The sequence below is a fragment of the Balaenoptera borealis genome (genome assembly GCF_965194805.1).
Source record: "Balaenoptera borealis genome assembly, chromosome: 3".
NCBI lineage: Eukaryota > Metazoa > Chordata > Mammalia > Artiodactyla > Balaenopteridae > Balaenoptera > Balaenoptera borealis.
Genome location: NC_138866.1, coordinates 12,416,842 through 12,433,155, shown reverse-complemented (window position 1 = coordinate 12,433,155; position 16,314 = coordinate 12,416,842). Strand labels below are relative to the sequence as shown.

At 34.9% G+C, this 16,314-nt stretch overlaps 1 protein-coding gene across 2 annotated transcripts in view; it reads right to left on the bottom strand.

The window, feature by feature from the left end:
• CATSPERB (cation channel sperm associated auxiliary subunit beta) overlaps positions 1–16,314 on the bottom strand; it is a 151,031-nt gene that overhangs the window by 107,861 nt on the left and 26,856 nt on the right. The window contains exons 3-5 of one of the 2 annotated variants that reach the window (XM_082384479.1): positions 15,327–15,415; positions 13,016–13,156; positions 8,765–8,825 (exon numbers count right to left, since the gene is read on the bottom strand). In XM_082384479.1, the coding sequence (XP_082240605.1) occupies positions 8,765–8,825; positions 13,016–13,156; positions 15,327–15,415 (291 nt within the window). Of the gene's footprint in view, positions 1–8,764; positions 8,826–13,015; positions 13,157–15,326; positions 15,416–16,314 lie in introns of those variants that run through there. The other variant, XM_082384480.1, reaches the window with a different exon arrangement.

The following is a 16,314-nucleotide window of genomic DNA, read 5'->3' as shown; positions in this document are numbered from 1 at the left end:
TATCATATATGTTTCTACAAAAGGAGCTTCCTGCACAACTGGCCAACACAATGAGAGAAGTCAATCTTCTGATGGGTAACTTAACTGGCCTTCAGTGTGACTGGTTCAAAGTTGGTATATGCATAGTTTTCTTGAACTTCTGAAACATGAAAATAAGAGCCCTGAGAATCCACAGGTCTTGTATAACTTTCTGCAAGTCTTGATAAAAATCACAAATAGAAACAACAATGTGGTTCCTATAATGGTACATGGAGTTATTGAATATAAGGGAAAGTATGGGTTTCATCAGCAGTAATAGCCAATATTTTCTGGATTGGTTTTATACCAACTGTATCTCTTTCCACATGCATATTAACCAGCACACACTTCTGTTTGGTGGTGATACTAATCCTGCTCATCCTAAACACACAGGAAATATTAATCCCACCTGTAATGTGGCTCATACAGTGAAAGATGTAGATGAGCAGCCAAGAGACTGTGTGAACAGTGTCAACTGGTAGACCCACAGCTGGAAGTTGAAGAGGTCAATGCCAAAGCTCCAGGCAAACCTATTCAGGTAGTTTATGTGACCTCATATCTGTTTCATATGCTATTTAACAACTCAGTGAGAACAACAATAGAACTGCACCAAGAGTTACAGAAAAGAGGGCTATCTGGCTGTTAAAACCTTTGTTACTTTGGGTTAAGAAGGCACATCCATTAGATCAGTGACTAAGGTGATGGTACCTATTCTGAAAAATAGCACCATAGTTATTCCACTGATCGAATGTTTATTTTCTCTATATCAGCTGGACATTTTCCATGAAGTCCTTCCTACAGCTACTCCTGTTCTTCCATTAAACTAGTAACTTGAGTAATTTTTCATTGTACCTTGCTGCAGTGTGGTTAGTGCCTGACATAGAAGAGTGCAGTCTCCCTATGGTTCTTGTAGCCTCATACCTTCCACCTCATTATTACAGAGTTGAGTGTCCACAGTCTCTTCAGGATTCTGAACTTCTTCCCCATTCCAGACACAGCAGATACCTACTGTTGCTCTTTGTGACCAAGTATCACGCTTATCTCAGACTACAAATTAGGGCCCAAGGTATTTGGAAATTAAAGACATCAGTTCAATCTACCTTGATAAGTCAGTATGCCAAGGTCCTTCCTCCCTTATATGCATCTCTCCTCCAATCTCTGGTTTAGATTTATGCCTTCCTCCCCCATTGTGAGGCATCTGCACTTTTGTGTTAGATCGCACTCATTGATGCACTGATTTTACTTTAAAATTCACTTGTGTACTTCTATTCTGTTGATTAATGTGTTCTAAAAGTTGTCTTGGGGAAAAAAGGTAAAAGAATGAAAAAATATATCTTATGCAAATACTAATCAAAAGAAAGGTGTAATGGCTATATCAGTATCTGACAAAGGAGACTTCAGATCAAGGTAATATCAAGAATAAAGAGGAAAAATACATATGATAAAGGGATCAATTCACTGAAAAGGTATGACAGCCCTAAATGTGCACATGCTTAACAGAGCTTCCAAATACATGAATCAAAAGCTGATAAAACTGGGGATTTCCCTGGTGGTCTAGTGGTTAGGATTCCTGGCTTTCACTGCAGTGGCCCAGGTTCAATACCTGGTCTGGGAAATGAGATCCCACAAGCTGTGCAGCACGGCCAAAAAAAAAAAAAAAACCTAATAAAACTAAAAGGAGAAATAAACAAATCAACAATTATAGTTGGATATTTCAACACTCCTCTCTAAGTAACTGAGTAGTGAGTGAGGATATAGAAAAGCTGAATAACACTATCAACCAACTGACCCAATCAACACTTACAGAGCACTCCAGTGAAAAACAGCAAAGTAAGTATTTTTTTCAAGTGCACAGGGAAGATTCACCAAACAGGCCATAAAAATCATCTCAACAAATGATCATACAAAATTTGTTCTCAGAACATAATAGAATTAATCTAGAAAAATCAGCAACAGAAAGATATCTGGAAAATTCCCAGATATATGGACATTTTACAACACACTTCTAAATAACCACAGGTCAAAGAGAAAGTGGCATGGGGAATTAGAAAATATTCTGAAAGAAAATGAAAACAAATAAAAATTTATGAGATGCAGATAAAACAGTGCTAAAGAGAAATATATAGTAGTAAAATATTTATATTAAAAAAGATCTCAAATCAATTATTTGAAGCAGGGATTAAAAGATAGTACTGCCTTATAAAGTGTCAAATAGTAAATATTTGGGGTTTTGTGGGCCATATGGTCTCTGTCTCAACACTTCAACTCTGCCATGGTAGCCAACAAGCAGCTATAGAAAACATAAATAAATGAGCACAGCTGTGTTCCAATAAAACTTATTTACAAAAACAGGCAGCAGACCAAATTTGGTCTGCAAACTGTAGTTTGCCACCCCCTGATCTAAAGGTCCCCAACTTAAGAAACTAGAAAAAAAGGAGCAAATGAATCCCAAAGGAAGTAGAAGGATGAAACAGTGAAATCAACGAAATGAAGAACAGAAAAACGATAGTCACAATCAATGAAATCTAAAGATGCTTCTTTGAAAGGATCAATAATGTTGATGAACTTCCGCCAGATGAATCAAGAAGGAAATAAAGATGCAAATATCAATAACTAATATTAGAGATGAAATAGGGCACATCACTATAGACCCTTTAAGGTTAATAAAAGAATGTCACAAAAACGCTTTAGTTACAAATTCGACAATTTAGATGAAATGGACAAGTTCCTTGAAAGATACAAACTGCCGAAACTCACTTCAGAAAAAACAGAAAACTTGAATATTCCCATATCTATTAAGGAAACTGAATTTGTAGTTAAAATCCTTCCCACAAAGAATACTCCATGCCCAGAAAACTCCACTGGTGAATCCCACCAAACATTTAGTGAAAAAAATATCAGTTCTACAAAAATTCTTCCATAATATAGGAGGGAACTCTCCTCAACTCATATTTATTTATGTATTTCCCTTGTTAGAAATGAGCTTTATTTCAAAGCAATTTAGATCTAAAAGCCTACATACTTACTTTGTCCTCTGACCAGGTTTACCTACCAGTCAGGATTTCAAAAACCGCAAGCAAATCAAACACCTGTGAGATTCTGGGCAGTGCCCACCTTCCTTTCATTTTGGCAATTAAACCAGGACTCCCTTTGAAAGAAGCTTCTGTGCAAAACGCCGTATTTCCTAGAATGAGGCTCATTGTTTTTCCACCTTGAATTCACCCACTTAAAAAGGAGACCCAGAAACCCAAGCTTTTAGAACTCAGTCCCAGTATCACCACATAAATCACTTTCATTCTAGCAATTGTACAATTAATAGCCCCCAAATTTCCCTTATTTAACAGAGGGCTTCAAGGCAAGGCAAAATTTCTCGTAACACCCCTGTCTGCATCTGCCAACTGTTTTCCGTGGGAATCAGCAATACTTCACTCTTAAAGTCCTGGAGACGACCCCACCTGGCAATCAGAGCCGGATCCCACCAGGGAGGAATGTAGACAAAGGGCTCCTTGCTGGTCCCAGCACTGCTGTCAGACCCAGAAACAATGAACTTGCTCCGTACTCATAAACACTGTCCAATAAAAAGGCTACCATAAAACTCAGAAGCTAAATTTTCTGCTCAGATTCCTGGATAAAAACGATTTTTAAAAATCTGTGTAATTCAGACCAAAAGATGATTATTTAAAAGAAAATCAAGAAATAGAAACAACTTTCTAGTAAAAGCTTGTTGGAAGACAGATTCCAATACGATAAAAACGATCTAGATAAGTCCTTTTGTCTATGGGGAATGCAGTGTTATCAGCCCCTTACACAAGCCCTCCTGATACTCCTTATAGACAGCATTTCAGTTCAGAAGTCAAAGTGGAAATACCTTTGAAAGGAAAACAGTGATGTGGCTGGAAAACCACGTGCATCTTGGCAAACGTTTTCCTACCCACCATGAGCCTGGGTTTTCTGATAAGGTCACTGGCTTGGCTTTCCCGTCAAAAACATTCTTGAAGTCAGAGGGAACAGAGGAATGGAGACTTGGTGTCTGAGCGCGTGTCTTCCGGGTTCCATATCTGGGGCTCAAGAGCCAACAGCAGGATCCTGTGGGACTCATGGAAGGTTCCCCAGGGTGATGAAGATTCTAAAGTTTCTTAAGCTCAGTATGAACTCAAGTCTGGTATCACCTGTGCTGGGCTCCCTCAACTCCTGCCCAAAGCCCTGTGTGCCCTTGGTTTTCAGCTTAAAGCTGAGCACCGCCCCCAGCGTTCATCATCAGCAACAGCTGAGCAATTCATTTGATAAAGACAGCATGACCAGATACCGAAACGAGATAAAGATATTACAAGAAAATAAAACTCCAGACTGGTAACCCCAAGAACCCACTAGCCAAATGAGTCCAGCAATACACAAAAAGGATAATGCATCGTAACTAAGAGTTGTTTATCCTAGGATTGCAAGGCTGGTTGAGAATTCAAAAACGAATCAATGGAATTCTTCATATAATGGGATGAAAGAAGAAAATCCTTATAATCATCTCAATAGATGCAGAAAGAGCATTTAACAGAATTCAACACCAATTCTTGAACTCAGCAAACTAGGAGTAGAAGGGAACTTCCTTAACCTGATAAAGGGCATCTGCAAAATACCTACAGATAACATCATACTTAATGAGGAAAGGCTGAATATTCTCTCCCTAAAGTTGGAAACAAGGCAGAGATGTCCTCTCTCACCATTCCTATTCAACATTGTACTGGAGATCCCACCGGCACAATAAGGCAAAGATAAACAAGTAAGTAAGTACGTAAGTAAAGACATATATAAATAAATAAAATGAATCATATTAGAATGGAAGAAATATATAAAATTATCTCTATTTCTAGATGGATGTTTATCCATGTAGAAAATCCCAAAGAATATACAAAAGACTATTAGAACTAATAAGTGAATTTAACAAAGTTGAAAGATACAAAGTCAATCTACAAAAATCAATAACATATTTACATACTATTAATGAACAATTGGAAATTAAAATATTAAAAATAACCATTTAAAGTAATACCAAACCCATGAAATACTTAGATATAAATTTCTTAAAGTATATGCAAGATCTCTATGCTGAAAACGACAAAACCCTGATGAAATAAATCAGAGGAGATGTAAATAAATGGAGAGATATACTGTGTCCATGGACTGGAAAACTCAATATTGTTAAGACGTCAATTCCCCCTAAACTAATCTATAGATTCAATGCAATTCTAATTGAGATAAAAAAAAAATCACAGCAGAATTTTTTGTAGAACTAAACAAATTGATTGTAAAATTTACATGGAGAGACAAAAGAACTAAAAGAACAAAAGAAAAAGATCAAAGTTGAAGGGTTAATATTACTCATTATAAGCTTATTATTTATAAAGCTAAAGTAATCAAGTGTGGTATTGGTAAAGGATAGAGAGCCCAGAAATAGCAACTCACTGGACACAAAATAGCTTTTACAACAAAGGTGGTGGAATAATTGGATATCCATATTTCCCCCAAATTACCCTCAGTCCATATAATGTACAAAAACTAACTTAAATTCAGTCATAGACCTAAATACAAAACCTAGAACCATAAACTTCTAGAAGTAAATATAGGAGAACCTTTTTGTGGGTTAGGCAAAGATTTCTTAGATATGATGCTGAAAGTACAATCCATAAAATAAAAAACTGATAAATTAGACTTCATCAAAATTAAAAACTCTGATCTGCAAAGGACATTCTTAAGAGATTAAAAATACAAGCCACAGACTGAGAGAAAATATTTATAAATCATATATCTGATAAAGGAGTTGTATCCAGAACATACAATGAACTTGCAAAAGATTTGAATAGATAATTCACCAAATGGCAAATAAGCACAAAAAAGGTTGTTCATTGTCATTAGTTATTAGGGAAATGCAAATTAAAACCATAATTAAATGTCACTCTACACCTATTAGAATGGCTAAATTAAATACATACATATTTATACATATTAAAATATATTTATATATAAGTATACATATATACATATTGTATAAATATACATATATGTATAAATGTATATGTATACATGTATGCAAACATACACACACACTTATATATACTAAGTGCTGGCATGGATCCAGATAACCTGGTGGTGAGAATGCAAAATGATACTGCTACTTTGGAAAATAGTTTGATAATTTCTTACACAGTTAAACTTACACTTACCATATGACACAGTAATCCTACTATCTGGTATTAGCCAAATGCAACAAAAATTTGTGTTCACCACAAGAATCTGTATGAGAATGCCTATAGCAGCTTTATTCATAATTGCCAAAAACTGAAAAAATTCAAATGCCCTGCAACAAAATAAACTATGGTACATCCGTACAGTGGAATACTACCCAGTAAGAAAACAAAAAAAACTACAACATAGTGAATCTCAAATGAATTATGCTAAGTGAAAGCAGCCAGACTCAAAAGACTACATATTTGATGATTCCATTTATATGGCTCTGGAATAAACGAAACAATAGGAACAGAAAACAGATCCATGGTTCCTGGGGCTCAGGAGACAGAGAGTTGAATACTGGTGGGGTAATGTTATTGGATGATGGAACTGTTCTAAATCTTGATTCATGATTACACAATTGTATACATCTGTGAAAACTTACAGAGCTAGGCACTAAAAACGGTATATTTTACTGAATGTAAATTATACCTTATTTTAAAATGAAAAAGAGAACAAATTGTGAAGTATAAATTAAGGAGGGACTCTTTTTACCTTCAACAGTTCTATGTAGTTCAAACTTCAAACTGCCTTCACTACTTTCTAGCTATCACCAAATCTCCATATGGCTCCACAGGCCTCAGTTAAATCATTCGAAAATGGAGCTAACAATAGTAACTAACACATATTGAGTAATAAATGAATTTCGTTAGGTAAAGTGTTTAGAGTCGTGCTGAAAATATAAGAATTCAGTAAATGCTACCGGCAAGTTCTACTACTACTATGATGATTATTTTGCTACCTTTGCTGTTGATGTTACATAAACTACCCTTCCCAAGATTTTACAGATACATAATACTCAAATTCATGGTATGGCAGCAAATAAGATATGATTAAGGAGTAAAAAGTGAATGAGCAAATATGGTCTCCTTCCCCCTGAAGATTTTCTTTCCTGATTTCTAGCATATTACTAACATTAGACCATTCTCTCCTATTACATTATAAGCTCAAATATATTTCTTTTTACTCAATCCAGAAGTTGTATCAAGATAGGCAGAGATCATTTGGTCTCTTTCCATAAAATACTTAAGTTTTCAGATCACCTTTTTTCTTGCCTGGGTGATCTTAGAATCAATGCATTTCTGAAATTAAATTTTATAAATAGAAGAAGTGAAAATAACAAGTGATCTTCACTTCTTCGATTGTCAAACTAATGTCAATATTAGGCCAATCAGCTAGAACAATCCATCATTAGGCTGTACTCCCTTTTTTTTTTTTTAAAGGAGTACAATTTTCAGGATGAATTCCTTGAAAAAAAAATCACAAAAAGTTCTGATAGATTAATTTGAAAAAACTGAGATGAATAAAGGATAAAAATAGTGATATAATCCATGTTAGCTGTTATAATACTGGGGCTTCTTCTGCAGTCTTTTATCTTTGATGCTTCCTTATATAGAGTCTTTTCTATCCTTTCTGCCTTATTCTCGCTTTCCCCCTGCCATTTACTCTGTAGGACACACAATTTGGTTCGTCCTTTAACTTTCCCATACTTAGAGGGGTTTGCCTGTATGATCCCCCCATCCCACTGTCCCAATTCCTCATCACCTGCTACATTTGATTGGCACACAAGTGGGTGCAGGATCAATTCTAGGCCAATTGAAGATACTCTCCTGGGGATTTGGAATTGGGCTGGTCCCTAGGAAATATATATAAAACTTTGACAGCAGTGAGGCAGCTTTAGGAAACTAGTCTGCATAAAAGGAAAAATAAATATAGATGTACAGAAAATATAGATAAGAGAAACGGTGAAAATATTCCCTGGGTTCTTGAAGGTTCTCCATTTCTTACTTCTAATTCCTTCTTATAATCTGGCTTCATTTTTGTCTTTGGGTTCCACAACAAAAAGAAATTTACTCTTTTTCCTTTAGTGAGGTCAGGATGGTTTCTATTTCTTGCACCTACCATATTAGAATAATATACCCTTTATCATTTTTAAACTATGGGTCTGTATCTCATGCCTGAAGATCTACTAGCTCAGTCCACTAGCTCAATACTCACACCTTCTGGAATTTGACTTTCCTGCTCTTTCCTTCTTGGTATTTACAGTAGTATATAAACTAGGCTGCCACATAGCACTTAATAGTAGACCCAATGGTAAACTAATACACTACATACTACATTTTAAAATTAATGATTCCATTTCATTAAAATTAATTGGTACCTGACTTTCTCAATATTATGAATTTCATGTTCTAGAAAATGAGTTTACTTTAACTAAAGAATAATATAAATGCTATGTATGTCAGAACCATCTATCTATAATATAACTGCCAGGTAAAATACAGGAAGCCCAGTTAAGTTTGAATTTCAGATGAATCACTAGTTTTTAGTAAGTATGTATGTCCCAAATACCACAGGAGACATTAACATGAGATAACATAATTTTTTAACATAATAAATGGTTTTTATTTGATAAATTTGGCAATCCAGACCCATGTGTAAAATAGTGAATTCAGATCATTCTTACCTGTATTTTTTGTAATGTTTTCTCTGGGAATATCAATCAACCAATAAACTCGATCACTGAACTTGAATAAAGAAGACATCAGAAAACAGTGTTTTACAATGTTAATAGCAACACTTACTTTGGCATATTCTACCCTATATTTTAAAAACTAAAATTAAACAAAAACATCCAATGTATATGTCCTTTACCCAGCAATTTCACTCTTGCGAATTTATCCTGCATTATACTCACATATGTGTGAAATGAAATGTGTTCAAGGATATTTTTCATCATTGTTTGTGATAGTAGAAGATTGGAAATAACTAAAGTATTCATCAGTTATGTGTAAGAATATAGCCACGAAATGCAATATCATACAGCCAAGTTCAGACAGCACAAAGCTGAAGCATTACTGGCTTGATGTGTCAGAGGACAGAACCTGCTGCTGACAGAAAATTTAGGAATTTAAGAGGAAAATCCCAGGCACAAGGGAGCTTTAAAAATAATGATCTAAGAGTTAAATATAAACTCTTTCCATATCCTTGGGCAACACAAGTGCAGGGGAGATCCTCAGAAGGCCATGTGAAAAAAAAAAAGTCAGCAGTGGAAGTTAGTAGAACTGAGCAGAGATATCAGCTGCTGAAACAATAGGTAAGACATTTTGCAATTTGTGCCAGGGCAATTAATAGCCTTTTAGACCACCACCAACAAAAACATCAGCAAATTCTTGTAAGAAAATAGCAGAATCCAGAGTTGTTACAGCTTATTATCTTCAATGTCCACTTTTCTCCCAAAAATGACAAGACATGGAAAGAAACAGGAACATGTAACAGATATTCAGGGAAAAGAAGATAAACCATAAACTGACTCAGAATGAGTTCAGATACAGATGAAGACTTCAAAGCAGTTATTACAAATATGTAAATGGATTTAAGGAAAATGTGTTAATGAGGGAATGGATAGGAAATCCAGCACCGAAATGAAAAATACAACAATAAAACCAAATGGAAATAGTGAGGCTGAAAAGTATAACTGAAATAAAATTTTTACTAGATGCGTTCAATAGATTGGAGATGGCAAAAGAAAGAATAAATGAACTTAGGGCTTCCCTAGTGGCATAGTGGTTAAGAATCCGCCTGCCAATGCAGGGGACACGGGTTCAAGACCTGGTCCGGGAAGATCCCACATGCCATGGAGCAACTAAGCCCGTGCGCCACAACTATTGAGCCTGCGCTCTAGAGCCTGTGTGCCACAACTACTGAGGCTGGATGCCACAACTACTGAAGCCTGCGTGCCTAGAGCCCATGCTCCGCAACAAGAGAAGCCACCACAGTGAGAAGCCCACGCACCACAATGAAGAGTAGCCCCTGCTTGCCGCAACCAGAGAAAGCCTGCGCACAGCAACAAAGACCCAACACAGCCAAAAATAAATAAATAAAATAAATAAATTTATTTAAAAAAAAGAAAGAAAGAATAAGTGAACTTAGATATATAACAATTGAAATTATTCAATTTGAAAAAGGCAGAAAATGATTAAAGAAAAGTAAATGGATCTGTAGAGATCTGTGGGTCAATAAAACATGTTCCAAAATGTGCCTAATTGGAGTCCCAGGCAGGAAAAGAGACAGAGAAAGGGGTAGAACATTTCTTTGCAGAAATAGTGGCTGAAGGCTTTCCAAATTTGGTAAACTTACAATCCAAGTAGCCCAGAGAACCTGTCAGGGTAAATACAAAGAGAACATCTTAAAAGCACCCAGAGAAAAATAACATTACATACAGGGGACAATAATAAAATTAATAGCTGACTTCTCATTCAGAAACAATGGTATCAGGTGACATATTCAAAATGCAGAATGACATATTCAAAATGCTGAAAGCAAATGAAGTCACCCAACAATTCTATATCTGACAAAATAATCATTCAAAAATTAAGGTGACCACTAAAAAACTACTAGAATTTATAAATGAGTTCAGCAAGTTCAGGATATAAGACAAATATACAAAAATTAATTGTATTTTTTATACACTTGCAAAGAACACTCTGGAAATGAGAATAAGAAAGCAATTCTCTTTACAACAGCATCAAAAAGAATAAAATATTAGAAATAAATTTAACAAAAGAAGTGCAAAACTTATACTCTGAAAACTACAAAAAAGTGTTGAAAGAAATTCAAGAAAATGTAAATAAATGGAAAGACAACCCATATTCATGGATTGGAAGATTATTAAAATGGTGATACTCCCAAAACTGATCTACAGATTCAACACAATCCCTATTAGAATCGCAGCTGGTTTCTTTGTAAAAATTGACAAGTTTATCCTAAAATTCATATGGAAACTAGTGAAATTTATATGGAGACTAGCAAAAACAGTCTTGAAAAAGAAGAACAAAGTTGGAGGACTCATTGTTCTCAATTTCAAAACTTGCTACAAAGCAGCAGTAACAAAACAACATGGTACTGGAATAAGGGCAGATGTATAGATCAAAGCAATAGACTTGAGAATCCAGAAATAAACCCTCACATTTAGAGTTGATTGATTTTCAGCAAAAGTGGCAAAACAATTCAGTAGGGAAACAGTAATAGTATTTTCATCAGATGGTGCTAGGATAGCTGGATATCCACATACAAAATAATGAATGTGGACCCCCCTACCCCACACCACACACAAAATTCAACTCAAAATATATCAAAGACCTAAATGTAACAGGTAAAACTATGAACCTCTCAGAAGAAAACATAGGGGTAAATCTCCATTCCTTTGGATTAGGCAATGGTTTCCTATTTATGACACCAAAAGAATAAGCAACAAAAGAAAAAATAGATACCTAAGACTTCATCAAAAACATTTTTGTGCATCAAAAGACAGTACCATGAAAGTAAAAAATCAACCCATAGAATAGAAGAAAATATTTGCAAGTCATTTGTCTGATAAGGGACTTGAATTGAGAATGTATAAAGAACTTTTACAACTCAACAATAAAAAGACAACCCAATTAATAATCTACATAGATATCTTCACAAAGAAGATATTCAAGTGGCCAATAAACACTGTTGAGCAATAAAAAGATGCTCAACATCATTAATCATCAGGGAAATGCAAATCAAAATATAATGAGATAGCACTTCACACCCACTGGGATGGCTATAACAAAACAAAACAAAACAAAAAACAGAAAATAACAAGTGTTGGTGAGAATGTGGAAATTTGAACCTGAATACACTGATGATGGGTATGTAAAAGAGTCCAACCACTGTGGAAAACAGTCTGGCAGTTCCTCAAAAAGTTAAATATAGAGTTACCCTATGACCTAGCAATTCCATTTTCTAGTTATATACAGAAGAGAAATAAAAAAACAAAATTTCCACACAAAAACTGTACACAAAAGTTTCTGGCAGCATTATTCATAATAGCCAAAAAGTGGAAAAAAACCCAAATGTTCATCAACTGATGAATGGATAAACAAAATATGGTACCAAAACAGTGGGATATTATTTGGCAATAAAAAGAAATGAAGTACTGATACATACTATCACATGGATGAACCTTGAAAACATTATTCTAACTGAAAGAAGCCAGTCACAAAAGACTGCATATTATATGACTTCATTTACATGAAATGTTCAGAATAAGCAAATCTACAGAGACAGAAAGTAGATTAGTGGTTGCTTAAGACTGGGGAGTAGAAGGTAGAATGCGGAGTGATTGTCAATGGGTATGGGCTGTCTATTGGAAGTGATGAAAGTGTTCTAAAATTAGATAGTAGTGATGGTTGCACTCTATGAATATACTAAAAACCATTTAATTGTACACTTTAAATAGGCAAATTGTATGGTATGTAAATTATATCTTAATGAAGTTGTTACCACCCCCCCCCCCAACAAAAAGGTGAAATAAAGACATTTTCAAGGGGAAAAAACTTCCAGAGAATTAATTGCCAGCAGACCTGCACTGTAAGAAATGCTAAAAGTTCTTTATGCTGAAGAAATATGACACTGGATGGCAATTTATGCCTACAGAAAGAATGAAGGAGCAGTGGAAATAGTAAATATGTGAATAAAAAGTTAAAAAAAAAACCCACATGAATCTTTTTCTTTTCTTCTCTTAATTTCTTTAAAAAAATGACTTTAAAAAGTATAACAATGTATTATTGGGTTTAAATCACATACAGATGTAATATTACTGGACTAGCTGTTTTTAAAATCACATGCTAAAAGGAAGAGTATTCTTCTTGTAAATAACAAACCACAGAATAAAATAAAATGTAATTACCAAGGTTAAATTAAAGTGAAAGATGCCCGTATATGTACTATTTATGATTCCCAAGCTTGGAGCAAGTCCTCCTGATGTGAACACGCTTAGAAATTCCTTTGAAGTAAGCTCAATTTCAGATTGAAAAAAACACTGGATTTTCTTTAGGAAAGAGAAAAACACAAGTAGTGACAATTTGATGGTGAGAAGCATATTTTACATTAATTTGAAAGTGAGGAGAAATCTATGAAAAGTAGATGCTGTTGAAGATTGCTATCTCTAGTAATTCCAGTCTTTAACTTGGAAAAAAAATCTATTTTGAAAAGTACACTTTCAGAACCCATCAGCCTATTATGCTAGTGTCATCATAGGTTTCAATTCATCCTATAATAATCTTTTCTGTCATAGAAATGGTCATAGAGTTATTATGTTTAACATAGACTCAAAGTCACATGCTATCATATGTAGAAATTCCTATTTTATTAAAATCATTATTTTGTGTTAAATAAAAAAGCAAATGTATAAAGCAGAACTCATTTTACTGCATTTTTATTGAATATTTCCCAGTTTTGAGAAGGTATATGAAAAGGTAGCAATCACAAATGGTGGATTTCCCTGAAAACCAATATGGAAAAGAAGAGCTTCATCTCACTTAGTTCTCCTAGTAGTTAAGATCACTCTGGGCAAGTTACCTATCTGAATTTCAGTTTCCCTATCTATGAAATGGGGAAGCATATTCATTCCAAAGATATTTACTGACCCCTTACCATGAATCAGGCTGTGTTATAGGTGCTGGTAAAACAGAATTGAACAAAACAGGCAAAAATCCCTGACCTAATGGAACTTATTTTCTAATGGGGCTTGGCAGGGAGATAAACCCAAACCCTTTTCCTTTGTCTTACACTTCTCCACAATTTATTGCACTTTGTTAAGATGTTATACAAGCTCCCAATTCTAAGGATCCCTTTGAGTTACTCATTGTTGAGTTCTCCCATGGGTATGTGCATTGCATGTATAAATAAACTCTGCTTTTTTTTGTTTTGTTTGTTTGTTGTTTGTTTTTGTTTTTTAGGGTTTTTTTGGCTGTGCCGTGAGGCTTGCAGGATCTTAGTTCTCAGACCAGGGACTCAACCTGGGTCACGGCAGTGAAAGAGCCGAGTCCTAACCACTGGACTGCCAGGGAATTCCCAAACTTCATTTTTATCTCCTGCTTAATCTGTCTTTTGTCAGTTTGTTTTACAGGCTCCAGCCACTGAACCTAAGAGGGGAGGTTCAGTACTCCCCTACAGTACTTATCTTACAGAAGATTAAATGTCATAAGGAACATAAAACATTTTGAAAAATACTTGACATGACAAACACTTTATAAATGCTAGCTATTATTTCTACTAATATTTCTTCTAGAACTACCACATCACAACTATCCAAAAAGTAGTTATACTTCCCTTTCAAAAGGACAAAACTGAGGATCAGAGAGGTTAGGTAACCTGCCCTAGGGCACACATACCATATACGGCAGAACCAAAATTTGACCCCAGCTCTGTAGATCTCTCTTCCTCTAGAGCCCATTCCTTTTCCAAAATATTAATCACAAATAGGAAAGACACGTGTGCCTCAAAGGGCTTGCACTTCACAATAGTTGTAAATAAAAAACTAAATATACGTTTGGCATATTAAGAAGGAACAGGGAACTAAGTCAAAACAGACTTTAGGATAAATGTATTTGTCCTCATGGGGTGTTTTTCTTTGTTTTGTTATATTTATCATAGATTTTTAGACAATCTGTGCAATTTTTATTAATTTATGTTTTTGTTAGCATTTGTTCCATGACTATCTTAACAGTACATTTTATTTTGTTGTGTTTTTAAAAATTTTGGCATAATTTGAATCAAAGGAGTCAAATAATCCCTTACCCAAAATGACACCTGCAATGTCGTACTTGTTATAAAAGGGAAAGATTCTTTCCCAAGGTCATGTGAGGTAACGTTCTTTCTCTAACAGGCTACATCTGTCAAACTTCAAATGGACAGATCAGAACCATAAAAAATGAAGATCATTACAGCCAATCTTTTAAAAAAAGGGATGGAGGCATCTTAAAAAAAAAAAAAAAAAAAAGCAAACCACCCAGGGTGTTCAATGGCTAAATGAAATATTTTACTTGATCCAAGTGGAAAGAATTAGAAAGGATAGAAAGGATTATTTGTATCAAATTTCACCTCCCCAAGTCTGAAAATAGTAGAAGGTATTTGAAAAGAGTACAGTGCTACTGGTTTCACCTATGCACTTAAAAGGAATATGAGGGGTTGTAGCACATGCTATTAGTGGACCTTACCAAGTCATCAGAGGAAAGATACAACTTGATTATTTCATTCTTTTGGGGGAACCCTTGGCTAGCACAAGCAAAGCGTTTCTCCGTATCACCTAAATAATACAAACATATATATTTTTTTAGGTCACTAATGAAGAATTTCCATTAAAAGAACCATATTTTTTAAACAGAAAATATTTTTTAAAGTATAAGAATTATAATTGTATATTTTAAATTCACATCACTCTAGGTAAAGTTTAAATCTTCCACTTTATTTTTTCATTTTAAAGATACAATGTCAGGACACTAAAAAGGAAGGTTTGACTGAGCACTAAAATAAAATATAACACGTGCTAGGCTATGATACAAATTTTCAGAGGTGGCCAAAAACCAGTTCTTCACTCTTAAACTCCTCAACCATGGTGAACATATAAAAGGGACAGAAGTTGGAGATTGGAGAGTGAATTTATGTTTTGATAGAAAGCTACTGATATGAAGGTGACTCCTCTCCCCAAAGGGTGGGAGTGTTGGGAGAAAGATCCCTCCTTCTTATCTTGTTCTAAAGTGAGTCTCTCTGGGAATTCCCTGGCAGTCCAGTGGTTAGGACTCTGCACTTCCACTGCAGGGGGCATGGGTTCGCTCCCTGGTCAGGGAACTAAGATCCAGCATGCTGTGGCATGGCCAAATAAAATAAAATAAAACAGAGTCTCTCATAGACAGCATAGAGTTGGATCATGTGTGAGTATTTGTTTTTGTTTTTGTTTTTGTTTTTGATCATGTGTTTTTACCCATTCTGCCAATCTCCCAGTTTTGATTGGGAAATTTAATCCATTTGTAGTTAAAGTGATTACTGATAAGGAGAGACTTACTTCTATCATTTTGCTATTAGTTTTCTATATACCTTATAACTTTTTTGTCCTTCATTACTGCATTACTGCCTTCTTTTGTATTTAGTTGATTTTTTTTTGTAGTGAAACATGTAAATTCCTTTCATGTATATTTTATAGCTATT